Here is a 27,068-nt window from a genome sequence, read left to right as displayed (position 1 = left end):
ATATAAACCTGTACAGAGAGGTTAGCTGGGGATTTCCTTTGGCCTTAGCAAACCAGATTCTTTAGTGCATGTAATAGTCACTCACTTCCATAGGAAAGGAAAATGAGTCCGTGTAAAGTCTGATGAATGGTAGATTTTAAAGGTTTTAAACACTTCAGTTGTTGCTTTCTTGGATGATCTTCTCTTGTAAAGCTTGCTACTTCGGTAGACGTTATCTAGCTGGATTGATGGGTGGACTTGCAGTAGAGAGCAGGCTTCTGTGCTATTAATAAGGAAGAGGCAGTTTCAGATGTTTTTCCTACTCTGCTGTGTTGGTCTCCAGCATGTGCGTTACCTGTTACCTCTGACATTTCAAATGTCAATATGCCTTTTATTACATTACAGAAGGAATCAAAACCTAATAAAGTTACAGCAGAATTCTCACACCACAAGCCTTCATGACAGCTTTCAGTTACTGCTGTCTGGTTTTGGAAGCACTGGTTTCGTAATAAATCTGAGAAAACTTAGCACTTCAAATATAGCCTGTAGAACAGTAGCAGTTTTTTTGCAGATAAAATAACTCTCACCATATTATGGTGCGAACCCAAAAGTTGACCTTAATAGCTAAGTTTTCCTCTTTTTGACTGACTTTTTTCACTGGTCTTTGTACAACATGGACCTCGACAACTACAATACAATCAGTTCTTGCAACTGTTGATTCAGGGTGGGACTGTACTTGAGGTTTTGGCATATGGAGAGAAGGGTATAAAATAAACCCTGAACTGGTTATCTCTAAGTTAGTCATGGAGGGATAAAATAAATCTACCTGTCATTGGCCAGTTGCTGGATACCTGTGTGGTTTATTTAATCCCTTCACCAATTTGATTATATTTAATGCATTGTGAGTTAATTTTATCTCTTAACAGCTGACATGATTTGAACTAGGGTGATTTCAAAGGTCAGTGATTAGAAGTGACACCACCTTTGGGGAATTTTTTTGCTTCTGTGTAAGAGAACAGAGCTAGATTGCCCCCTCCCATCTAGCTCAGAGTTCGCAAGGAGGTTTTGAAAGCTTTCGTCCACTTCCTGGTATCGGTCCCGTAGTTCTTCTGATATGACTGGCTGGTCGTCCCAGCGAGTAATTTAAACAATGAAAGGGAACGATGAGATGGCAGCAACGAGAGGTAGGGCTGGTGTTAATTGGGAGGCTGGGAAAAGGAGAGAAAATGGGGTGGTGGTTCTGTTGACCGTCTCCAATAGTAAAATTGTCTCATGGTCGCTTCCCAAATCTGCAGTAACACCTGACTGTGCTGCAGGAGCTGCAGGTTGTCGTGGAGAATGCGGGAGGAGAGATTGACGTAAGGAGGGAATACCTCCCATTTTGTTTTCAATAGAAATGGCAGGATATCATCAAGGAAGTCCAGTTCCTACGGCAGCTGAAGCACCCCAACACCGTAGAGTACAAGGGCTGTTACCTGAAAGAGCACACTGCCTGGGTGAGTGTGAGCCCTGTGGCATTTCCAGCTCTCCTTCTCTCCCCCCGCCCCCCCCCCCCCCCCATAAGAATTTTATTGTAACACGGAGCAAACAGGAGGTTCTTGCATTTAGAAGAATGTATTTGGTCTCCTGGTGGTGAAACGTGGTTTGTGCTGACGACACAGAACTCTGTGTGGCAGAGGGAACTTGATTTTCGAATCATGGAACTGCTTGCCTGCAGGTCTATGGCGCTTGCTAGCAACAATCTCCTAAACCTTCATGATCTGAATAGAGTGAGCGCGGGCACCCATATCACGGTAGCACTGTGTAACAGCACCAGCAGTTGTCAAGTCCCTGTATTCCCGGGCAGGACCACATGCCCGTAGGTGACTGAATATCTGGTAAATGATCCTGTCTTTCCACACAACACTGAATACTTAATATTCCTTGTAGTCTCTTTTATCTTGAAGGATCCTCAAAGTTATTTACAAGGGGAATGGAAATTCTGGACAAGGACACTGGGGCAGATCCCTACTTCTATATAAAAGTACCTTGTTAGTTCACGCAGATTGGCCAGGGCATTTAGTTTTGTAATAAGAGTTCCTCCAACATCCCCTCACAGTCAACATCATGGCAGCTAGCTAATCGGCTTCAGAAGAACAAAGGGTTTGCTTGACTCTGCTGGGATTTGACTGTGTGATCGAAGGGTCGGTAGGTAATTTGAACCTGATCCCAGAATCCTCATCTAGCTCGTAAGTCTACTGTAAGGTAGAATTTGTCAAAGTGTTTTATTTATTGACTCCCTACTGTATTTCTTGCAACCCCAGGGTTTCTTTGCAGTTTCTCAGCCTTCAGCCCAAACCTCTTTTATGGTGATTATGTAGCATCTCCTCCAAAGCTCATTGAAGTCCGAGTCTTTCTGTTGAATTCAGTAGAATTTGGATCAAGCCCATAATTTGTTGATGTCCATGCCCAAAGGCCTTTACATGTTATAGTTTCTAAGTACTGAAAGCCCAATTTTTTAGGGTCTTTAAAACAATAACCTCCATATAAATGACTGCTTATAGTGGTAGATTCTATCCTAAACTTTACGAAAGTCAGTGGGGTGATCCAGTGAATTACAGATCCTTACATTTGTGCTTGGGATATTAGTTGCAACTATAACTAACGAAAAATAAAATAACGCCTTGAAGAATATAATATGATAGGATCCAACTGGCATGGCTCTGCAAAGGAAAACTATTCCTCTCACTCACTCATTAGGACTCTTTGAACATGTCCATAAAATAGTGGATGAAGGAGAATCAGGTAATTCACTTAGCTTTTCAAAAGGTCTTTGACAAGGACTTTCACAAGAAGTTACTACAAAAACATAATAGTCATGGGGCGAGAGGCAACATTGTCATGGATCAAAAACTGGCTAAGAGAAAAAGAGAGGAGGAATAAATTGGTAATTTTCATCAACGCAAACTGATAAGAGCAGGACATTTCAAGTTCCGTAATAGACCTGGTAGTGATTACTATGATTATTAAAGATCTGAAAAATGGGGCAATCACTGAGGTAGCACCAGTTACATTAGGAGGCATTTATTCTCTGATGAAGCTTGAAAATCAAGTTTTATAACCAAGTGCAAACTCTTTGCCATCCATAACCTACAAACGTCTCCAATTCCATCCTACAACTAATGCCTCTGCCTGAATATAAAACATGCAGGAATTGAATCAAGTGAATTAAAACAAACACTGAGAACAATGTCGATGTGCAGTGTAATTAGGTGAGGAAAACAGACACCGACCCAATTGAGCTACATTGATTAGTCCTAGTGGGCTGGCTAAGAAACTTCAGGGTTCTGGGTTTCATAAACTTGTGGATGCTGAGATCCATGTCTACGTACAGTGTGTCCCTAGACCAGCCCTTCTGAAATCTAACACGTACACGATCTTACTATGGTTATGACGGAGCGGTGGCCTGGTGAAACCTAAGTGGTTCTGTGGCATTGCAACCTGGTGCGGGGGCCACCACTGCAGGGTGAATGTGGGGTGAGCCTGCTCTTCCCCCGCCCTAGGGCCTCCCCTCCTCACCAGGCCAGGGCGAAGGTTGTGGTGCCAGAGTGAAGGGTAGTGAAGGTGACTGGTGCCCCCTCAGCAGTTTAGTGTAGTCAGTGTATTAGTTGAATTGGGAGGCTACATCCACCCCTAACCAAGGCACACCTGGCTGGCTGTTGCTGGCCTGCACTGTGTGCTGAGTAAAGGACACCGCAAAGCATTGCCCTTTGGCTGTACTAAAGGGGCTGATGCGTTGTCTCCAGCAGACTGAATGGGGTTATTGGAAATAGTGGAGCTGGAGAAATACCAAATAAGCAATAAGTGCAAATCTCCGGCCCTAAGGGGATGCTGCTAAGTGTGTTCATGGCCTTCAGCGTTCCATGCAAGAGAGTTTCAAGCCGCTTTTGATTTTTCACATTTCATTAAGAGGAGGAATAAACAGGACATGTTTAAAATGTGCTCCAGCTGTGAAAATCCACATTAGGGCTCACTTTTTTTGCTCAAAGAAATCCTGCTGACTGCACTTACAGCTCAGCATCCTAAATTTTATGAGGGAGAGACGAAAAATGAATTTCTCTTTGCATATTTTCCTCACAAATATTAAAACAGCTAGCTGGCTCACTGTCTTAGTTATTTTATTTAAAGTGCTTTCAGCAGATAAATGCATTGGGCTATGAAATATTTAAAATACCAACTTGGGGCTAGAACAGAGCAAAAAGCATTCTACAATAAACTCTTCAATTACCAATTCTGAGATGGTTAATCAGATTAGTTTCTATTCCTAGATTGATTGGACACAAAATATCAATGCAAATCAATCTTAGTCCAGTGAAAAGGCAATGCAATTCATGCAGTTAGTTGTAAGATCTACATTTAATATGAATCCATCCTTGCTGCGTTTGTCTCTAAGAAAGAACATCCTTCATTCAGTGACTTGAGGCAGGTGAGAGCACAGAAATTCCACTAATCAGCAGAAGCCTTGGAACTCTGCCTCCCGACATTCCTTTCCGTGTCTTTCTCTCTCACTCAGAGACCCCCCTGAAGGCCTTACACTGTAGCCACCAGGCTTTCAGTTGCAGCGAACTGGACAGAGCCCCCTTGCTGCTCCATAATTATTGAGCAGTGCAAGTCACCCCCCTTTAGCCAAAATTAAATATGCCATTTTTGCCACACGCCCAGCTCCTGCCAACCCAGGGGCCAGGAACTTGCCATGGACGAGCACAAACGCCAGGTGATTAAGCTACCCATTCCCTTCCCATGGCCAATCAAATATTATTGGACCACCTAGTTCACAACTCTTCTCAGGCCCTGAAGCGAAATAGAGATGATGTTGGAGATGCCTTGTCTCCAGCCAGTGATGGCCCTCGGAAGGAGGGTTCACTGTGCAGGTGGTGGGCTGAGGAAGGGGCTCGTTGTACTGCTATGCTTAGGGCCTCTTCCCATGAGCTGAGAATGGGAGAGGGTCTAGGGGCCTGCCCTTAGCTTTGCTGAAAGGTGTTGTGGTTTTTTCTGAGCTAGGATGGTGCATTAAGCCGGGGCTCCTGCAGAGCTCTGCAGATGGCATCATACGCTCAAATTGCGGGGGGAGGTGCCCTGTGTAAACTGTTTTAAAATCCCACAAAATTCTCTTTCTGCGTTATCACATCATGGTTATGAGCTGAGATGAGGAAATGCCAGTCCTTTTGTGGGCCATTCTTTAACACTAGGATTCCATATTCCTTGGTGTGCTGAGCCAGTGTGAAACCCAGCCATTCTGGATTGTCTCATGTTTCACCATTATTCTACCTCCCTTATGGTTAATGCTTGTGTTTATTTCTGTCGCAGTTGGTGATGGAATACTGCTTAGGATCGGCTTCTGATTTGCTAGAAGGTAAGCTGTGAAGCATCATTTCTACCACATATTTGTTCGGAATACAACTTTCTGGAGGGGGGTTGTTTTTGGCTGAGATGGGTGCTCAGGAAACCATTTCACAGATGTCACAGGCTGTCTATACTTCTAGTGAACCCTGCTAGTGCCTTAAGTCATGGCCAAGTCCTGTGTGGGTCTTCTAAGCCCTATATTCTATAACTAGGGCCCTACCAAATTCACTGTCCATTTTGTTTAATTTCACGGTCATAGGATTTTAAAAATCATAAATTTCATGATTTCAGTTAGATTTAAATCTGAAATTTCATGGTGTTGTAATTCTAGGGGTCTTGACCCAACAAGGAGTTGTGTGGAGGGGGTGTCGCAAGGTTATTGTAGGGGGGGGTTGCGGTACTGCTACCCTACTTCTGCGCTGCTGCTGGCGACAGTGCTCCCTTCAGAGCTGGGCAGCTGGAGAGCAGCGGCTGATGGCTGGGAGCCCAGCTCTGAAGGCAGAGCCGCTGCCAGCAGCAGCGCAGAAGGAAGGGTGGCCTGGTATGGTGTTGCCACCCTTCCTTCTGCGCTGCTGCCTGCAGAGCCAGGCCCTCAGTCAGCGGCTGCCACGCTCTGTCCATCCAGCTCTGAAGGCAGCAGTGCAGAAGTAAGGGTGGCCTGATATGGTATTGCCACACTTCTGCGCGGCTGCCGGCAGGGTGCTGCCTTCAGAGCTGGGCACCGCCTTCAGAGCTGGGCGCCCGGCCAACAGCTGCTGCTCTCCGGCCACCCAGCTCTGAAGGCAGAGCAGAAGTAAGGGTGACAATATCGCGACACGCCCCAATAAAATAAAGTTGTGACCTGCCCTCCCCTCTCCTTCCCCCCCCCCCCGCAGTCCCCTTTTGGGTCAGGACCCCCAGTTTGAGAAACACTGGTCTCCCTCATTAAATCTGTGTAGTATGGGGTAAAAGCACATAAAAGACCAGATTTCACAGGGGGAGACCAGATTGTGCGGTCCGTGACATGTTTTTCATGGCTGTGAATTTGATGGGGCCCTATCTATAACAGGGCTGCCCAAACTTCAAGATGTCAAGGGCCACACTGAGAATTTGCCAGGAGCCCAAGGGCTGTACCTAGCTGGCACATTTACATGTTGTAAAATGAAAAAATAAATGCTTGCAGCCTTTTTCTTGGGCTTGTATCTTCCTTGATAGATAAATGGGAACTGCTTGTTTTCTGTTCAGCAATAATGGAAACCTCCAAATGATCAGCTTTGTTCTTGCCCTGCAGTTAGAAGGAATAGTTGCAGATAGGTTTGCAGTACGGGAGGCTAGTGTGACCTCAGAACTAAAACCAAACCCCAAGGCATTCACAGTGCCTGTACAGAGGAGGAGGAAACCCATCCCAAGCTAGCTAAAAACCATACTTTATGGGCCACACCTCTGTATCTAAGATATAGTCAGCCACAGGCATGTGCTGGTCATATTTGAGGGCTCTATGGAATGTGCTTAGACACCTCTACTTTATATTCATCCTGAACCTCCTTCTACCTCTTTGCCATAGGAAATACGTAGGTGTCTATAGGTATTACCCTATTCATGGCCTGCAAAGGTCAGTTGTTGTTGTTCCAAGAATGTGACTAACTCTTCCTATCCCAGTGCTATGTAACTCCTTGGCAAGGAACAAATCTAACTTACCTCATCTTGTTGTTTAAACCCTTTAGTTCACAAGAAACCACTTCAGGAAGTGGAGATTGCTGCCATTACCCATGGTGCCTTGCAGGGGCTGGCCTACCTGCATTCTCATGCTAAGATTCATAGGTAAGAGTACCGTCCAGTACTGCCATGTTTCATCTTGCTCTGGGTTGAGGGCTGATGAGAAGCCTTAGAGAATTGCTCTGCTACACTCTGGTAACCTTTATAAAACAGTAATATTTAACCAGAACTTCCTGACACACTGATGTCATCTTTCAGTATTCCCTTTTCCCAGCACTGCTGATGACAGGGTATGTTTGTAAACAGAAGCGGTCCCCTTGTTAATGGGCCTGCTCTTTTGCTGCAATCATTAGTGAAGCCGCAATCCAATGATTGATTTCTTTTTCTGTGATAGTGGTTTTCACTCTCAATGTCACCAAACAAATTTGCCAGGCAAAACGGGCCGCATGTGAGGGAGGAATAGGGTGAGCAGATAGTAACTGTGGGGAAAAAAGGGTCGGGGTGGGGGGTAATAGGTGCCTATATAAGAAAAAGTCCCCCAAAACGGGACTGTCCCTATAAAAACGGGACATCTGCTCACCCTAGGGAGGAAGCAGTTAGGTGAATCAGTGAAGACAAAGGAAATACAGGAAAGATACCTGGTAGTTTACGGGTGTGTAAAGTGAAACATAAGCCAGATTTAAGAGAGCCTGATTAACTTTCTGACCAGTAATAGTAACGGTTACACTGTACTTGCTGAGATCTGCGTAGATAAAATCATGCCTCAGGAAATCAGCTGACCACTGCAGAGGTCAGGAAGAAACTTCACTTGTCCAGGATAAAGCATCACACAAGCAGCGTGTGCACACTAGGCACCTTCCTCTGAAGCACCAAACAGAAGCCCCCAGGCCTGCTACTGGACTCGGGCTGTTTTGGGAAATTGTCCTGCATGATGTAAAGTTTGCCAGTGTGTGGCCATTTTAATTTCCGACTCTCCTGTCTTTTGTCAGAAACGTAACATGATTTCACCCACGTGTGTGTCTGGTCTTGTTTTGGTAACTCCTAATCCCGTAGGTTGGGGTATTGCTATGAAACAGGGTGATCTGGGTTAGCACGGAATTAGTGAGCAAAGGTGAAGATTCTCCATTCCTGGAGACCGTTTGAAACCAGTCATTGGGCTCAAATCCTCTCCATGTTGATAGCGTAGTGTCAAGATTAATATTTGGCAGAGAGGCCGTTAGCACATCCTGGGGCTGCTACAATGAGGAGTTTCCTTTAGAGACACTGTGGACGTTCCGGTGCGTTAACACGTCCTGGCTACCTCATGAAAACCACTTTGTTGGAATTTGTTGACTCTGTTCTGCAGTAGCAGAGGCAGAACTATTGTTATGCTCTCAGCCACGGCTCTTCGCACCCTCCTCAAGGATGCTCAGCTCCTGCACTCGGCAGAGAGCCAAGAGGAGTGCTCTGGTTCTCTGCTGGACCCTAGTGCAGGGGTGGCCAACCGGAGCCTGAGAAGGAGCCAGAATTTACCAAAGTACATTGCCAAAGAGCCACAGTAATATGTCAGCAGCCCCCACATCAGCTCCGCTCCCCTCCCCGCCGCTCCCAGTGCCTCCTGCCCATCGGCAGCCCCACTGATCAGCGTCCTCCACCCCACCCTCCCCGCACCTCCTGATCAGCTGTTTCGTGGCATGCAGGAGGCTTTGTGAAGAAGGAGCAAGGGCATGGCAGGCTATGGGGAAGGGTGGAGGTGGGGGCAGGGCCTGTGGCAGAGCCAGGGGTTGAGCAGTGAACACCCACAGCACACTGGAAAGTTGGCGCCTGTAGCTCCAGCCCCGGAATCGGTGCCTAGACAAGGAGCCGCAGATTAACTTCTGAAGAGCCGCATGGGGCTCCGGAGCCCCAGGTTGGCCAGCCCTGCACTAGTGTCTGAAATTATGGGAGACAAAGGAATATGGTTGGCCTCATTCGCTCACAGAGAGGAGCATTGTGTTGATGGAGTCATCTGTCTCTTGGTTAGTGTCTTATTATTTCCTTGTATTTGCCTGTCTGTTTCCACCTGTTGTCTCTTGTCTTACACGGAAAGCTCTGTGGAGCCAGGACTGTGTACGTTCTGTGTTTTTACAGCACCCAGCATAGTGGGGTCCATGTCTATTACTGGGGCTACTACTCATTACAGTCATATGAGTAATAAGTAATAATGCAACTGGAGGGCAGCTTCTCTCGGAGGAAAGTGCAGGCCTCCACTGAGCTTGGCTTTCGTCTGGCTCCGTGCAAAATTTCTTCTACAAAAGCGCTTCGTGGCACACACCTCGTGGCTGAGTGACCACCAAACCAGACTGCCCATGTCACTTCTTTTATTGGACCAACTTGTGTTGGCAAGAGAAGTTGGTCCAATAGAAGATATTACGTCACCCACCTTGTCTCTCTAATATCCTGGGCCCAACACTGCATGTAACTTCTGTTTTCCTGCCCCATAGAGAGGCAAAGAAGCTGAGCACGACTTGGCATAAGGGGGACGCCCTGTGGTGAGACAAAAGAACTGCAGTTTCCTAATTGTGCATCCTCTCCTGTTCTCTAACAGGACATCCAACAGAACTGTGTGGAATGCAATAGGATGAAGCTATTTTTCTTTTAAATTGCAGATAGTGGATAAAACATAAACTAGCAAGGAGCAAATATATTTGTCTGAACCCAAAGTTCTTTATGCGTGTTGTCACTTGCTACCCCCGTGAATCCAATGTCCTAGCTTTGCAAAGAATAACTATAATATGGGCAGTACGTTGTTACTCAGTGAAGGCTTTTTGCTGGTGACATAGGGCTGTTAATTTTTCACAGATTAGAGTGAACTGGAGATAGCACTGGACATAATGGTGTCCAAAGAACTTCCTGAGTATTGTGCACTTTTTCTGGGTTCTGTCTTTGCACATACAGGCTTGTAAAATGCCTTCTCGGTAGGTGTACCCTATAGAAATGAACTCTGTGCACAGACAGGCGCACCCTGACGTTTCAGTGTGCTCCCTTAACTGGGACACTGGTACGGAAAGACCAGAGAAAAGTTGTTGGGATAGTTATAGGTTCAGGTTTGAGAAGTAGTGTTGGTCTAGTGGATAGACCTCTGGACTGGGAGTCAGGGGACCTGAGCTCTATTCCCTAACTTGCTGTGGCCCTAGGTATGTCGCTTTACCTCTGTGTCTGTTTCTCTCCCACACTGTCCATCTGGTCTGTCTAGAACAGTGGTTCTCAACCTATTTACCATTGTGGACTGTATGTGCAGCTCTCTGTGTGTTTTCTGGGCCGCATCCACAGAGTGTATATATACTACCTGTATGGCCCTGAAGTGTCACCTCGGCCACAGCTGTGTACTGATTGGGCCGCAAGCAACCCACATGCCGTGGGTTGAGAACTACTGGGTAGGGATTGTTTCGTGCCAGTGTTCAGACCATGCCCACTGCAGTGGGACCGTCAACATGTTTAGGTCTCTAGGAGCTGCAGTAATACAAATAATGATGTAAAAAGTTATGCTGTTTGGGGGCATACGTAGTGGGCCACAGAGTGGGAAAAACTGCAGATTTCAAGTGGTTTATTGTGTATTGTGATGATTTTTGAAAAAATAGAACTTGGCATTGCCGTTAGCTACAGTGTTAACAGCCTGACTCAGCTGGGACTTTTAACTCACCTTCCATTTTTACCGGGGCTTGCTTTTGCAAAAAGCAAATAACTGAGATGCTGCCATGTGAAAACATCCCTGGTGTACTGTTTTCCCCTCATTATCCGAGTGCTGTCTCAGTTGTTACAGTACATTACTAGACTGCGTCTTTCAGCTGGCAGCATGTAAGGAGAGCTGGATGCCCTAAAACAATCTTTTTGTTGTTGGTTTTTTTTCCTAGTTTTATATTAGAAGGAGGTGGGAGAAGAAACATTTCCAGTTTAGCAAAGACTAGACAGATCTGCCTGTGTCCTGAGCTTGGGGGCAAAGTATGTTTAGGTGATGTTATCTGTAACTCTGTGTAGGCACTTAGCCAAGTGTCATGGAATGAATGGCTTTAACCTTTTAGCAATATTTCACAAGTTTGAGTGTAACCCCCTTGCTGCTGGCACTTAAGAATTAATGGTTTCATATCTGTACATTGTGTCTGTCTACTTACAGGGTCGTCATAACCATAATTGGAGTCCCTACAATTCTAATTAATCCTCCCCTCGCTGTACCCCTGTGAGATACGAAAGTAGTAGAATCCTCATTCAGATGGGGAAACTGAGTCAGGGGATGGCTGCCGTGACATGCCCGAGGTCATACAAGGTGGCAGAGCTGAGTATTGAACCCAAATCTCTTAAGTCTCAGTGCAGCGGCTAAACCACAAGGTCATCATTAATCTTTTCTCCTTTCTAGTGCCTGGCAGTTCCCTGTTCCCAGGAAAGCCATGATTACTGAGTCCCTTTCTCCAGCCAATAGGAGCAGCCGCAGAAGCAGCCAAAGCAGGGACCTGGGGCATTCAGAGACAGTTTTGACTGGACTTCCTGTGCCCTGTGCTGATTGGCTTTTTGCTCCAGCCCTCTCCACCCTTCCCTCCCAGTCTCTTTACTTCAGTTTCACTCCAGACCTGCCCCTCTTACCCTCTCCTCCCCTTGAGTGTCCCCTCTCCCCTGGCTTTTCTCTCCAGTTAGCTTATTCCCTCCTAACTAAAACAGTGGCACAAATGTCACTTGCTGCCCTGACCTGGTTCACTCTGCTTGTGTGTGACAAACTTTCCTCCACCCTGTGTCTCTCTTGGGTAGAGTCTGTCTATATTCCCCGTGTTTGTAAAGTGCCTACCACAATGGAGCTCATTCTTGGCAGCCCCGATGCACTATCATCATAAACATGAGTAAATAATCGCTCTTTGGGGGCTTTTAGATCTCCGGTGCTGGGTCGTTGTTGTTCTGCAGAAAGGCTAATGGACTGTAGTGTCACTGCATTTTTAATTGTAACCAAAACCGCACTTCTCCCGTTTTTGTTCCCAAGGGATATTAAAGCGGGAAATATTCTCCTAACGGAACCGGGTCAGGTGAAACTAGCTGATTTTGGGTCTGCGTCTATAGTCTCTCCTGCCAACTCCTTTGTGGGGACCCCTTACTGGTAAGTAGAGCTGGAACACGTTAGTCTTCCTAGGGCCTCGTGCTCTCACTTCTGGTGCTTCACAAATGATATGTGGCATTAAAAACCTCCAACCAGTAGCATTAACTGAGCAGCCTTTTAAAACCTCCCCACCCAGCTCTTCTTGCCTCCTGAGTGCCCACGAGAAAAGGTGGCCTTTGCAGCCCAGTTTGATGTGGCCACTGTCACTGTTTCAATTACCGTAGTGCCAAGAGCGTAACAAATTAATCTTTGTCCTCGGTGATGGACAAACTCTAGTGCCAGGGGGGCCAGAGCCCTGACAGTCTGACTGTGCAGCAGGGATAAGCATGTAAATAATTTAGGACTCTGTTTTGAAGAAACTTGTTGGATGTTCATTTGAGTTGATTAATGTTCCCAACCCAGTGGCCCAGCATAGCTTTATGCTCCATTTATTTCATGGCAGACGCTCCAGGGCATTGATGCCAGAGATCGCCCAACCTCTGCACAAGTACATGGGGTGAGAAGCCTACTTCCTCTCTGAAGTAGCAAGTTAAGAGGCTGAACCTTTCCCAAGCCGGGTCCCCTGTTTTTTCACCCCTCCCTTTATTCTGGACCGCCATATTTCCCCACTCTGTTCCAGATTCCCCTGTTCCTTTCATAGCTGCACTCACAGGCTGCACATGTCTGCTGGAAAATGCTCCTGGCGTGCCAGTGGAAAAAACCCACCATCTCTGGGGAGACTGAAAGTGACGCCTTTACGACACTTCAGCCCCTGCTGGCTGACTCCAGGTACAATGCCTTTGAGATTGGTGTGGGTCTCCCATGTGCCAGCATGTTGCGCTAACAGCAAGACGATCCAGGTTGGCCTCTTGTTTTCTTTCCTTTCTTAAAAATGCCTCTTGGAGAAGCTGCTAATGCAGGCAAGCGTTGTTTTATTTCAGCATGGCTTTACTCAGCTCCATGCTGATTCTTTACGTTCTGGGGCCGCTGCGCTACTGAAGACAATGAAGGTGTCTTTTTAAGAAGGTCTATGCTGTTGATTTTTTTCCCCATAACCCACGTATTTTGTGCTGTGCTTGGTAGGATGGCCCCAGAGGTGATCTTGGCTATGGACGAAGGCCAGTATGATGGAAAGGTAGACGTTTGGTCTCTTGGGATCACGTGCATTGAGTTAGGTGAGTAAATACGTTATTCTGCTCCATTGCCAAGCACCCATCATGCTGAATTTGTGATTTTATGCTGGTGTCCTAAAAGACTGGAAGATTCTTCTCCTTCAATAAAAAGATCCTGACACACTTAGAAAACCCTGCAGGTAAATGCTTGCCTACAAACACTTCATTCTCTCTGGTAGATCAAGAGTTAACTGTCACCACTGCTTGTTTTTATTCTAGCCTGAGGTGGTCAGGGAATAACTCTGAGCACAAAAAGGATTTGGTTGGCCTTTTTTAATGTGTTTAGCCAGAGCTGGATTTGGGCAGATCCTCCGTTGCTGGTAGAGGAGGAAGCACTGAAGCTGCTGTAGCTAGTTAGAATGTTGAAGTTCCTCTGGCTACAAGGCTCCTCAAGAGGAAAGCAAAAGACAAGGCTGTAAATGTGATTCTGCTGGCCCAGCTTTCAAACAGGAGCCCCTTAAGAAACCATCCCAGACCTACATTTGGTTCCTCAAATTGGCATTTACTGTAGGAACGGGAAGAGAGCATTTACATCCCTACCTGAGCCCGTGTAAGCATCCAGATGTAGGATCTGGGTGTCTCAGCTGGCTGCTATGTTTGGAAATTGAGCTTCCTCCTGGATGACAGTGGGTTATAATTGTCAGAGGTTCTGCAGTTCTGAATGAGTTATCCCCTATTCCCAGAGTTCACTATCTGCTTCCAGCAGAAACACATGGATGAGCCCACAGTAGATTCACAGGAGAACTGCTCCTTACGCTGTCAGGTCCTTCCATTGAACCCAATCCTGTGTCTTGCTGAATGTTGCTAGAAGGTGCTCTATGCCCGCAACTCCTGTTGATTTCCATAGGAGCTGAGGTACTGTACAATCCAGGGGACTGAGCCCTTTGGTAGCAAGTTCCTGATATAGAAACAAATTCCGTGCTGGTGTAGACACAGATGAAGCTTCCAATGAAGTTAGTGGGAATTGTCCTCTGAGTTGAAGTTGGCCTAGAGCCAACAGCTAACAATAAAGATTCCGACCTGCGTTTTTGAAATCACTTACAGGTAAGGGGCCTGTTGGGACATATAGATGATAAACTCCTGCAACCCCAGATTTAAAAACAGATGCCTTAAACTCTGTCAAACTGTTGGAGTTGCTGTATGAAAACTCCTCGCTCAGCCATCACTTCTTACGCTGTTTCAGTCCATCTCGTTTCCCAGTACGACGGCAGTATCATCCTAGGATGACTCCACTAGACCCACAATGAATAACCTCACCCTGTGCCCAAGAAAGAGCATGAATATCCTATTCTTGAACAAGCAGATGAGTGGAGCCTACACATGGTTGATAATTCAGCCTCAGACATCAAAGTACTCCAGCTGATTCCCTGTGCAGGCTGCCTGTTAAGCTACAACAGTGAGGGATTTTCTGGACTGCAGCTGGGAGCCTTGTGCTCGTGGGTCGAGCAGTGTGGCTGGGGCTCTCAAGCCCACCCGACCCCCGGGTCTGAGCTTGGGTGGCTATCCTGAGTCCCCGCCGGACCTGCAATGCCCACGCTACTTCTAGTGTGCTGGCTTAAGCCCCGCTAGTGCAAGTCTGTCCAACAGGGCTGGGAAGCTTGCTCCCCGCTGCAGTATCGGCGTAATCACAGAGAACGATCGCTCCAGGAGATGACTGCGGTGCTGACACTACACTGGGGACCTGTCCCTGTGTGGAGCCATTGTGGAACGGCATCTTAAGCGTATTGGGAAGCACCTTGCTATTGTTGTCTTTACATTCCAGACACCCATGCCCAACAGCCTCTGGGAGCCTCAACTAAAGGAAACTAAAATACAGCGTGCAATACTTGATAGCTCTCATTTCTTCTGACGTTCTGTCTCACTCCTGTTCCCCAATGCCAGCCACCACCTAACCACACACTGTGTCCTCCTCCATTCTTTATTGTGACTTCTTCGTTGCCGCCCCTTACGGCAAGCTTCACTGCCTGCTCCATTTAAATCCCTTCTTAAAACCAGATTTTCCCCTGATACAGTTCCAGTGTTCATCCATAGAAGCCATTTTAAAAATACACCATTGAGAGGGGATTATCTATCCCACTCTCAAATTGCTTGCCTCATGTATTGTGTGTCTGACCAGCGCTGTCCGTACAGTTGAATTGTCTGCCTGGAGGACTGGACCCATATCTTCTTCTGTATTGTGTAGAGGGACAAGCATGTTCACAGCACTTGATGGATAACCATAGGACCTGGGTAAGAGGCCTGACAAGATGCTACAGTGGGAACCAACTTTGAGAGGCAGAGAAACGAAGCTCAAAAAAGGAAACCACGCCTTGAGTTTCGATGTGAGGGAGGGTGCCACCAGTGTGCTTTCATATATGGCAGTGGGAGACAGGAGCTCCACAGCAATGGGCTCTTGAAGATGCTGCCTCTCACAGTGCTCTCTGGGGTGTCTTCGGGGGGTGGTCAGCAGTTCTGTGCTGTCAGCCTGCATGGGCTCAGTGGAATATAAAGCAGTAAGGCATCTCGCAAGTACTCAGGTCCTGCGTTCTTTATAATAGTTGTCAGACCCTGAGTCGCTCTTGCTGGGTTACTAGCCATTGCTAGTGGTGGTGGGGTCACTGACTCCCTCAGGCTGAGGGAAGCACCAGTTCCTTTCCTCCAGTGTACAAACATCTACACTGAACTTATGAGCAGCTTCTCACCTCACCATCCAGAGAATGGTCACCTGGCGCAATGCTGTAGTAGCTGCCTATTTCTGTGAGAATTGCGCACCCCACCCTTCTGTATACAAAGGCTGCTTTGTATGGATGGGAGACCTAGCATGCTGTGTACGCTGATTAATAGGCAACATGGCTAAATGTGGGATGATGTGGGATAACTTCCTGACTGCACTGGAAAATCTTCAGAGAGGGCAGCATAACCTATCACACTTGAAACCTAAATGCTGCCCCAGCCAGCAAGAAAAACCGCTGAGGCATGTTGCAAGAAATGGCACATGAGCAACAAACCCCAAAGATAAAAATTCTCTTGTGCTCTTAATGGGGCCTTGGAGATAACTCCTCCTCCCTCCCTCTGTCCCCCACCATTCTGCCATGACATATTTGTTCTGTTTTCTCCTGTTCTTGATCCCAGTCTCCTCATCAGGGACCCCTTGTGTTTTCTTCAGTGTCTGCACCAGCAGGTAAAATACATGTCCTCTCCCCTATATTCAGTGACAATTACCACAATAATTCTCCGGGCAGGGCCAATTAAATAAGTAAGGGTTATAAGAAAAACATGAAACATAAGCAGTGAAACCCTGAACTGTGATAGCTGTTAAATGTTGTTAAGCATTCAGACAGTACCCTGTTATGGTGGGACCGTCTGTATCTTGAGAGTTGGCTTTTAAGAAAGCTTTAATAAACCGAATACTACACCAGGGTAGTCAGTGTTTCAATGAGAATAGGTCAAAAAGGAATTAATGGAAACTAATACTTGGCTAGTTAGCGCTAGCATATGTTGCTGCAGGAGCTGTTCTGTAGAACGGCTGTGCACATTTTAAAGTTTGAAAATTAACTTTGTATTTGTTCAGTGAATCATTTTCAAAGAAAAAATAACCCATTTTAAAACTGTGTTTGTAGCAATCTATCGGAAGTTCCCTTTGCTGTAAGGGAAAGCTCCCTGAAAATGGAATTTCTGGTAAACCTTCAGCTGGCAGCAGACCCTGGGGATTGGCAAAGGGGACCAGGAATGGGGAGAAATGTTGTTTCCGACAGAAAGGGGGTAGTTCCATCTCCCATGCTTTGTGATGGCTGGCATTTCAGTGGCTAAAACGAGCTTCACCCTGATCCAGTTTGTATTTTAGAATTAAGGAATGGAGAATCAGAGCTCCTGGGTTCTCTTCCCAGCCCTGCTTTGTGGGTTTGAACTAGTCATTTAACCTCTCTGTGATTGTTTTCCCCACTGTAAAATGGGTATTGCGATAGACCCCCTGTGGGCATTGAAGCTGAATTAATATTTGAACTTCCATGGAGCTTTTCATTCAAGGATCTCAAAGCTTTTTTACAAAGTATTTCTTGTTGTTGCTAATCTTCTTGGAAAGTACCAGTTTTCTTATTCAGCTACCAGGGCCTGGCTCTCAAGTGTTTGTCTGACCCAGGATGGTGAGGACCCGATTTCTTGCATGGCCAAAATTAGTTGCAAAATTGTCTGGAAAAAAAAAACTGAGTTGTATGCACATTGCATGTCAGGGACAAGCAGCTGCTCCGCTCTGCTCTGACCTGACATGAACTTAAAAATCTGGCTGCATTGAGTCATGGTGTGTCTGACCTTGGACCAGGGTGAAAACTGTCCTCCCGCCTCGGTTTCTGTGATCAGCAGTTGTGCCCTGTTCTGGGGAGAGCACAGACAGACAGTAGTTGAGTACCCCTTCAGAAGTGCACTCCCAGGGGTGACTATGGCTAAGGGGAGCTGAGGAGGAATTTAGCAAAGAAGCAGGTAGGCTGGCAAATTGTCGTCCTTCCGCCAGTTGGTTGCAGTTACCTTCAATTTTGGTGTCCTTGTATCTTTTCCTCTTTAGCCTCAGATGTTGTCAGTCAGAGCACCCAGCGTTTTTAGGTGCCAGGTCCCAGCTTTTCCAGGGCTGATGGTGATCATGCTTCACTTGTGGAGACAATTTTTTCTTGTCCTGTATTTACTGTAGCAGGCCAAACTCGGGAAGATGTCACTAGGGTAAAAGATACTAGAGCCCTTTTACAGGTAAAATCCACTGGGTTGTACTTGCTTTCTCGGGAGCTGTCCCATCCAGCATTGAGATAACCAACAGGTTTCCCTAAAGGGCTGTCCTGAACTAACCTCGGAGATTAAAATAATTGGTTTATGTGGCATGACGACAGTAATGAGCTATTGATTTAGCGTGCTTGAACTTCCTTGTCTTTCTCCGTTTTCTTCTCCTGCTTTATCGCTCCTCTTTCTTGTCTTTCCAGCCGAACGGAAGCCTCCCCTTTTCAACATGAATGCAATGAGTGCCTTATATCATATAGCCCAGAATGACTCCCCTACGTTACAGTCAAATGAATGGTAAGCATGCTACTCTCCGTTCTCTCTTGGTTTTTGTTTTCCTGAAAACCCTTGGCCTCTCCACCACCATTCACATGGTTAAATATCTGACCAGGAAAGCGCTTGTTCCGGTGTAGCGATTGACTGTCAGCTGTCAAGTTCCATGTCTGCTGCTGCACAGAGATTCTCTCGTAGGTAGGCTTAGCTTTGACCGGCTGTCACTTCGGCTGTCCTGCAGTCCGATGTGTGCAGGTACTAATTACGCGCCTGTCGGTACTGCATGAAGTAAAATGTTAGTGTGTGTATTAAGCCAACCTAAGTCAGTGTCAACAGAATTTCCAGGTGTGAATGGTGCTTGGCTGAAGGAGGAACTGTGAGTGAAACTGAGCAGCAAAAACTGCGAGAGAGGATAGCTGCAGATAGGTAGCTTCAATTAGCTTTTTCTGGGAGTTACTTTTGGAGCTTTGTCAGGGCTCTGTGGCTGCAGACGCCTCACCGTGCGCACTTGTGTTCCAGAATCCAAGCTTTGATTTTTAAAAATGTCTTGCTCTTTTATGATTACAAAGGAAACCCTCCAAAAGTTGAGTTTGAGGCAATGGAGGTTGCCTCAATCTGCAGACAGCCTGAAACAATAGCTCACAGAGGGGGTATGAACTTGCCCTGTTATCGGTGTGTGTGTTAACTCTGAAACCTAATGGTAGCCATTCAAATTGTCACGTCAGTTATTTCATAATGGAAACATTCAGCTAATGTACTTGTCCCATAATCCCAATCTGCCTTGCACGCCTTTCGAGGTGCCAAAAACTTGATCTTCTACCCACCCAAACCTCTAGCTTCTGTCTTGGCGATGTTTATTATGCAACTACTGTGTTTCATGTACAGCATATGGAAAATTAAAAAAAATCTAGGGGCAGAATAAAATAGGTTAAATTTAATAACGCAGGAGTAATATTCATTGTCCTAAGTCACTAGAATCTGTGTGAAGCTGTCACAGGCTTTCTATCTGCTGGTCTGGAGCACCAGAGAATCCAAAGGACTTGTTAGTGAAATTGAGGGGAAGATTGCTGTGGAGTATCAAGAGCTGTGAATATGGCATATGAATTAATATCCCTGTTAGTGATGGACTTTTCTGTTGTCCTTTGTCCTCACATTGGCACCAAAAATGCAGATAGAGACTGAGAACATAAGGAAATCAGTGTAGTCCGTACAGAAATATTACTCCTGTTGAAATGTGTTAATGTCTGAGTTTCATTGGCAGGGAGGGAACTATTTTTCTTTCCCGGGGCATGGGGAGGTAGGGAATCCCTCAAGATACCAGCCCCAGTTGAGCAAGGCCCTGAAACGTGAATAAGTGCCACAGCTGATGCGTTGTCAGTAATGATTGGATAAAATGGAGATCTAGACCATCAAGGTATTAAAAGGAAAGCATCTCTCTCGTGGAAGATGCATCTGCTAGTGCAAACTTCACCTTCACTAGAGTAAAAGGACTTGAACTCCAGTACAGAACATCTTACTGTCCAATGCACACTGTGATTTTCCTCTCACTGTGAGTGGCTGTGCGTTTCTCCCTGCATTGAGGAACCAAGGGAATTAACCTGTACACTTGGCAACAATCCAGTTTGTCTCGTGTCCCACAACTTAAGAACAAAGAAATACAGATTTTTTTTTTCTCTTACTGATACAGATAAATTTTGACAGTCACCAGTGTGCCTTCCGGACCCTGAATTGATTCCCCCCCCCTTAAATCTTTCTCTATATACAGGACGGACTCCTTTAGGGGATTTGTTGATTACTGCTTGCAGAAAATACCTCAGGAAAGGCCATCGTCAGCAGACCTGTTGCGGGTAACTTTTCACTTTTCTATTTCAGAAGTTGAGGGGAGGGAGGGAGGTCGGAGGTGGAGTAATGTTACCAGTATTGGTGGTGGGACAGCACGTCGCTTGGCAGAGTGGAGTAGGCCATTTTCTAGTGTATCCAGGGAGGCATAGGAGCTGCAAGGTCAGGACTACTTGCACCCTGTGGATTGGTTTTCCTGAGAATTCTCCCTTTTTTATTATGATCACTATGCAGTCGCATTTAGAAATGTAATTTCCACTTCTGTTCTATTTAACAGTTTCCCTCCCCACAGCTTACATGATAAAGGATGGGTGAAGTAAGCAAAGGTCTTTTTAAAGCAGCTTTGCAAAAGTATCATGACCATGACACTGGAATGCGTTACCTAGGGAGGTGGTAGAATCTCCTTCCTTAGAAGTTTTTAAGGTCAGGCTTGACAAAGCCCTGGCTGGGATGATTTAGTTGGGGATTGGTCCTGCTTTGAGCAGGGGGTTGGACTAGATGACCTCCTGAGGTCCCTTCCAACCCTGATATTCTAGGATTCATTTCCCAGTCCAGGCACTGAACCCATTTGCCCACCCTTTTACGTTTCAATGATAGTGGAAAATTGGTGATATTTTACTTGTCGGTTCCAAAAATTAAAACTCACTTTGGGCCAGTAGAATTTTTCAAGACAGCCTTAAAATTCACCATGACAATAAATGAACGAACTCATGGTCCCCTACCTCTTGCCACCAGATTCTTGCCGGTCTGCAATACTAATTGGGAATGCCAAATGTCGGGTGGAATAAGATGGCACTTCAGACAGCTGTGGTTAACCTGGGCGAAACTCACCCTTGTGCACTGGCGTGTTTTGTCGTGGCCTTGGACTGGCCCTCTGCGCAGAGATGAATTTCATCCTTTATGCACAACCTTGGCTGCCACTATTGTTGATGCATCTTTCTGCAGCATCACATTTAAGCCTCCTTTCATGTAAATGGTTTGTTTGAAATCCACCCTGTTATAGGCAAAACAGCTGGTTCTGAGAATCACTTTTGATATCTGGCTGCATTGTTCCTGCAGAAAATTGCAACCTACCAGTGTGAAATTTAAAAGCCTAGTGGCCTTGTTTGTTTGAATTGCTAGAGAATTAGGGCACTTGATGTTCTGTTTTCAGACTTCATTCTGCTCCTGTTAAAATGCATCTGTTGTAACAGGAAACTCTGAGGTTCAAGCTATTGGAGAGGACTGTGGGTAAGCTGCATGGGGAAAGGGTTCATGCTGTTGTGAGGAACTAGTTTGGGAGCAGTCACAGGACTCCTGCCCCTTTGTACCCCAGTGGGCTTTGCAGAGAACGTGTTTGAGTTCTGGAAGGAAGTTGCAAGTCTCATGAGGCTGTGTTTCATGTAGTAGCCTGCCTAGCTGAAGGAAGGGCCTGTCAGCAGCAAGCGGATAAAGGATTTAATTGTGATTTCTGCAGAAGCGCTGAATGTAGTTGAACTATAAACATAGGAAAGGACAAACCATCACCAGCATTAGTTTAGTTGCACCTGCTGCAGGCATTCACTGTTAAATTATCCAGTGGGTAGTTTCTGTTGTATAGACAAGAGTAAGTGCTCAAAAGCTTTGAGGGGCGAGAGAGGATTTCTGCACTCCAGATTTAGTTCAAAACGGCAAACCAGCCTCCTGGTCTAGTATAGTGGCAATGGAGCGCGCAGGAAGCAGAGTTGGGTTCTGCGTTACAGGAGTGCTCCGTCTCTAGCCTGGAGGGAGGGTGAGCTCGTATATAGGCTTAGAAGTGGGGGAGGAAAAGAAAGTTAATCAGAAATTGGATATTAGTGTGTGTATTCTTTTCCATCTTCCCCTTATCCCATCAACTGGCGTTGGGTCATTGTGCAAACACCCTCCATCTTTGTCTGTCCAAAGTCTACCTGCTGACCATCTTCTGTGACACAATCCATCCATTGCTTCCTTGGCTTTCCTCTTGAGTCCCTTTCCTGCCATGCTATCTTCAGCAGGTCTCCTTTTATTTATCCCTTGCATGTATCTGAACCAGTGAAGTTGCACTTCCTGGTTTTTGTCAGCCACGTCATGGACTTTGACTTCCATCCTAATACTTCCCTTTTGAAATCTCTCTTCGTGTAACTCCTCTTATGGCATGAAAACCTCTCATCTTGAACACCTGTAGGCACTGAGTCTGCCGTCTGTGTCACCCATGCTTCTGCACCACACAGCTGTGTGAGGCCCACCGTTTTTCAATACAGTTGGGCTTTTAGTCCTAGTGGCATACACCTGTCATGCGTAATCCCTGAGATGTTATTCCACACTCTTCCAGCACTCCTCAGTCTGGACTGTCTAATGCACTCAAGCTCACCGTCTTCTGCACCTGACCCACCAAGGTACTTGAACAGGTCTGTCTGCTTTAGTCGCACTCCACTAATCTGTGTCCAGTTTTCCTGTGGCACCCCTAATTATCCACATGAACATGCCAGCTTATCTGGTTATACCACTGGCTTACTGTTTCCTCTGCCTCTTCTTTTGAGGGTGCCCTGGTTGCTGTGTCATCTGCATAGAGCAGCTTTTCCCCTTTTCCCACTGGGATCTTCATGCTGATATAGTCCATCAATATGGTAAACAGCAGTGGACTTGCGGCCAACCACAGGTGCAGTCCAACTTTCACTTCAAATGCACTTGTTGTTACAAAACATGTTTGGATCGTGGTTTTAGGTGATCTATGTGGGGCATTCTCCATAGCTACTAAATCCTCAGACACTCTGTATTACCTCAGCATCAGTGTGAGCATCCTTCTATCCTCTTTATTGTATGCCTTTTCTAGGTCTGTAAAAGCCCAGACACTATCCTGTTGGTGCTCTAGCCACTTCTCTCTGTCCTTTGCCAATTTACAGCCGTGCCATCTGTGGTTCCTTGTCCTTTCCTAAAGCTGAACTGTTCTTGTTCCAGGAGAAGTTCCACCATTCTCCAAATCCTGGCATGCCCAGGGTCTGTTCCAGTATCTTCATCCCATGCAACCTTAGTTTTATCCCTCAATAGTTTTCGCATTCATGGAAACTTCCCTTCTTAAGTTTTGGGACCAGGATAGACTTGCACCAGCCTTCAGGAATTGTCTTGTCTCACCATATGACTTTAACTTCTCTGCTTATGCATTGTATGCCTCACTCATCCAAGACTTTCACCAGGTTTGCTGTCACATTGAGTCTCGATGCGTACCATTCTTCATTACCTGAACTTTATATCTCCCCTCACCCACTGCTGTGTGAGGGTTAGGCACTTCATGCGGGTCACATGTTGGTCACTCCACCCTAAAGGGGTTTGCCTCGTTTAAGACCCTCTCAAAGTATTTTTTCCCCCTCTCCTTCACTTGTTCAGGTGTTACTAGTAGTATCCCTGGTCATCATTTACTAATGGTATTACAATACCATCCTCCGTCCCTTTGCATCTCATTTTTGTAATGCTATAGATATTTTTGCCAGCTAGCTGTGGGTCATTTACAAGGTTGGCATATAAATAGTCTTGGCCACTCTTTGGCTTTCACTGCCTGCTTGGTAGCTAGCTTTGCTTCTTTGTATTTGTTTTCATTTACACTCAATGGATTTGTTGTTGTTGTTTTTCTTTTATGCATCATTTTCTTACCTCAGATTGCTATTTGCACTTGATCAGAGCCACCACCATTCCTCTCTTGTCCTGGGCTTTCCCCATCTGTGTTGTCCACAAACCTCTTCCACCACCTCAATCCACGTTCTTCTGAGGCAGTTCCGCTCCCCTTCTACTGATGCCAGATCTGCTTATGGACCCTTACCTTGTACAGTTTGCCCAGACTTCTCTTCTACACTTCCCTGAACTGCCTGTACATTAATCTTGTTTCTTTTGAGCTCAGTTCCTGCCTTGTCCAATGCTCTGCCAGTCTTTGCCACAAGAGGTTTGTGTTCTAGCAAGATGGTAGCGCAAGGTATCACTTTTCACTTCCTAACTCCTCTCCATTGAGATTTCCTCACCAAAAGCATAGGCCTTTTCCCCCACTTCTGATGTATGTAACCCAGTGACTCATTCTCTTTTGGAACTATACTCTGGCTATCATCCATTGTTACTGTATGGATCTCCTTCCTTAACAAAGGCCCTTCCTGGAGCCTTTACACAAACTTCTCTGTAAACCATGGGACCATTAATCTTCTGATACAATCCAAGTTTCTTTCTCCCTCATCCTCCCATGAAGGAAAATGTTACCTTTCTGTTGTGCGATGGGCAGTTTCCTCTTACCCCATTCCATGGCGTTGCACTGCAGATTTGTAAGGTTGGTGCTACAGGCTTTCTCTGTGGGCGTGGTGGGAGATCTAAAAAGATAGTATAACTAGTTGCATTTAGATTTTGAGTGAGCTGCACAGAGTTTCTGGGAGATGTGGAGCTACCAGTTCTCCAAGATCCACCACTGCATTACATTGTGCATGATCGGAGGCCTGAGTCCTTAATCAAGTTTTGCAGATAGTTACTGATTAATCACAGAAATTAGGGGTGGAAAAGATCTTCTAGGTCAGCCGGTCCATCTACCAGCCAGAGCAGGATTATTCTGTATGGTGCATTCTCTAGAGTCTTTAGCAATCTAGTCTTAAGCCCCAGCAGTGGTTCTTCCACCATTTCCCTAGGGAGACTGTTTCACAGCCTGTCAGGAGGATTTTCAGCCTAAATTTTCCTTTTCCCAATTTCATGCTATTAATCCCAGTAATGCCACCCGGAAGCACTCGCTCACTTCTTCTCCACCCATGGTGTTTGCACCTTTCAAATGTTTGTAGTGTTCTACAATTTCCCTGATTGTTCTGCTTTCTCTTCTCTTCGCCAAACGATAGATATGCAGCTCTTTTCTCCTGAGTCAGTCCTTCCAGCCCTCCTGATCATTTTTTTCTCCTCTAAATCTCTCCATTTTGACATGTCTTTCTGGTATTGATGTGCCCGCAGCAGAAAACACTGTTCCAGGTCTGGTTACACTTGAGCCATATGGAGGGCTGTTTCTTCTTTGCTCTGTAATGATGATGCTTCTTTGTATACAGCCCAAAACTTCATTGGCCTTTTTGGCTCCTGTCTTGTTGCCAAATCTTGTCTAATTTCCTGTCGACTGCTACCCGTAGGTCTTTTTTAGCATTATTGTTTGCATGTAGTATTTTTTTTTAAGTCTTAGATTTTTTTCAAGTTGAATCTCCTCCTTTGGTTTTCTATCCATGTTTCTAATCTCTCCATCTCCCTATTATTTCTCTGTCCAGACTGGTGCTAGCAACTCCTCCCAATGTAGTAAGCTTTGTGACTTAACCATTAACATGCCTTTTACGCCCTTTTCTGTATTATTAATGAAGATCTTAAATTAAAACTTACTTAGCACCAATTCCCACAGCAACTGGTCAGTCTTCCCCTAAACTTGATACCTTGTCATTTATTATTGCCCTTTGTTTATGGTCTTTTGCCAGTTTTCATTCCCAACCTAATCAATTACCATTTGTTTTGGGAGTAAAGAAAGGTTCTTTGCTGCACTTACTTTGCAGCAGTTTACAGTTTATAATATGAAAGTAGGCCAGGGACCACATACTGAAGGTCCTGTCCCCAGTTTATTGACGTTACAGGTAGGAAGTGAATCCTAAATCAGACATTCAACTCCGTATGTCATCTGGCTACAGCCTACCTGAAAAGTGTAGGAGCCTTGTGTAACTCCAGGGGCTTTATCTTTGGGAAATTCAAGGAGCAGCATTTCTTTAGAAGGTAGCCATGTGTGAAAATTGTCCGGCCCCTTTTCCATCAGGCTTTTTTTACATATTGCCTTTCTTTAAAATTGATCAGTGGCCTGCTATTCCTCTGGTTGCAGTGCCTGGCTGCTGGTGAGAATTGCATGGCATGCTGCTGTTCCACACCAGGTAAACGGGACCCAGTTTTTCCTTAAATATTTCGGCAGAGGAATCACTAGCTCCATAGTGTTTTTTGCTTCATTTCCACAGTTGGTTAAATCGCTGCTCTGTGCTTACCTTGCAGCCTTTTGATGCTGATTTTTGTTCTAAGGCTACCATTCAGCCTTTGTTTTATGGCTTCTCTTGTTGCTCTTTCAGCTCAGTAAAATGTGTTCTCATGGATGCATCAGAGCCTCTTGATTCGCAAAGTAAGAAATCGAAACCATACACTCTGTACTGCATAGTCAGCTTTGTGCTCTTTCTTCTGGCTTTGCTGTAAACCTGGACCATATAGTATATATATTTAACTCCTATGGCTTGGTTTTCCATGGAAATGCTGATAAATGAGGCTCCGTTTTTAATCTCTTCAGAGCCCGGTGTATTTTTTCCCTGTGCTCTGAGTATGTGCTGTACAGCACAGACCAGTGTTTTCTTCTCTGGTTCCACTTGCAGCACATTGATAATCCTTTGACCAGCTAATAGGTTTATGTTGTTAGTTTCTTGATGATTCATTCATGTGGCTTGGCAATCCGTTGGCTCTCTAGTAATAGTGCAAGTTCATTGAAGGATATGATTTCATGGTTACCTTGGGCAGGAGTCTGTGTAAACAATTGGAGCTGAGATGTCATTCATAGATTGCACATTTTCTGTCCTTTTAATTGCTTTATAGGAAGATTTTGATTGCTGTGCCACAAATTTGTTCCCTTCTTCATCAGCCCCAAAGTTCTTCAGCTTACAGCATACAATACTTCCTTCTTTCGAGCCATTTTTTGGGCAGTCCAGACTCTTTTGCATAAGAAGGGATGTAGGGTTATGTTTGTGGTGGTATTTTTCTATGGGGAGTGTACTAAGTGATTGTTGAATTAAATGCTTCTGAGGATGAATGCAATGTCAGCTCAATATATGGTATGAGCTTTGTTAAAGGGACAGTTAAATTTTAAAGTGTAGTTTAAAAACCAAAACAAATAACCATATATGTCACCTAAGATTTTT

General features: G+C 45.5%; 1 protein-coding gene across 2 annotated transcripts in view; it reads left to right on the top strand.

Annotated features, from left to right (window-relative positions):
• The window catches only part of TAOK3 (TAO kinase 3), a 142,831-nt gene that overhangs the window by 77,532 nt on the left and 38,231 nt on the right, over positions 1 to 27,068 (top strand). For both annotated transcript variants that reach the window (XM_073312562.1, XM_073312563.1), the window contains exons 5-11: positions 1,374 to 1,475; positions 5,326 to 5,371; positions 7,065 to 7,161; positions 12,041 to 12,154; positions 13,217 to 13,308; positions 18,249 to 18,342; positions 20,084 to 20,165. In XM_073312562.1, the coding sequence (XP_073168663.1) occupies positions 1,374 to 1,475; positions 5,326 to 5,371; positions 7,065 to 7,161; positions 12,041 to 12,154; positions 13,217 to 13,308; positions 18,249 to 18,342; positions 20,084 to 20,165 (627 nt within the window). The remainder of the gene's footprint in view (positions 1 to 1,373; positions 1,476 to 5,325; positions 5,372 to 7,064; positions 7,162 to 12,040; positions 12,155 to 13,216; positions 13,309 to 18,248; positions 18,343 to 20,083; positions 20,166 to 27,068) is intronic.

The sequence above is a fragment of the Lepidochelys kempii genome, chromosome 15, assembly GCF_965140265.1.
Source record: "Lepidochelys kempii isolate rLepKem1 chromosome 15, rLepKem1.hap2, whole genome shotgun sequence".
Classification (NCBI taxonomy): domain Eukaryota; kingdom Metazoa; phylum Chordata; order Testudines; family Cheloniidae; genus Lepidochelys; species Lepidochelys kempii.
Note: the sequence above shows the minus strand (reverse complement) of the source record. Positions and strands in the feature narration are given on the sequence as shown.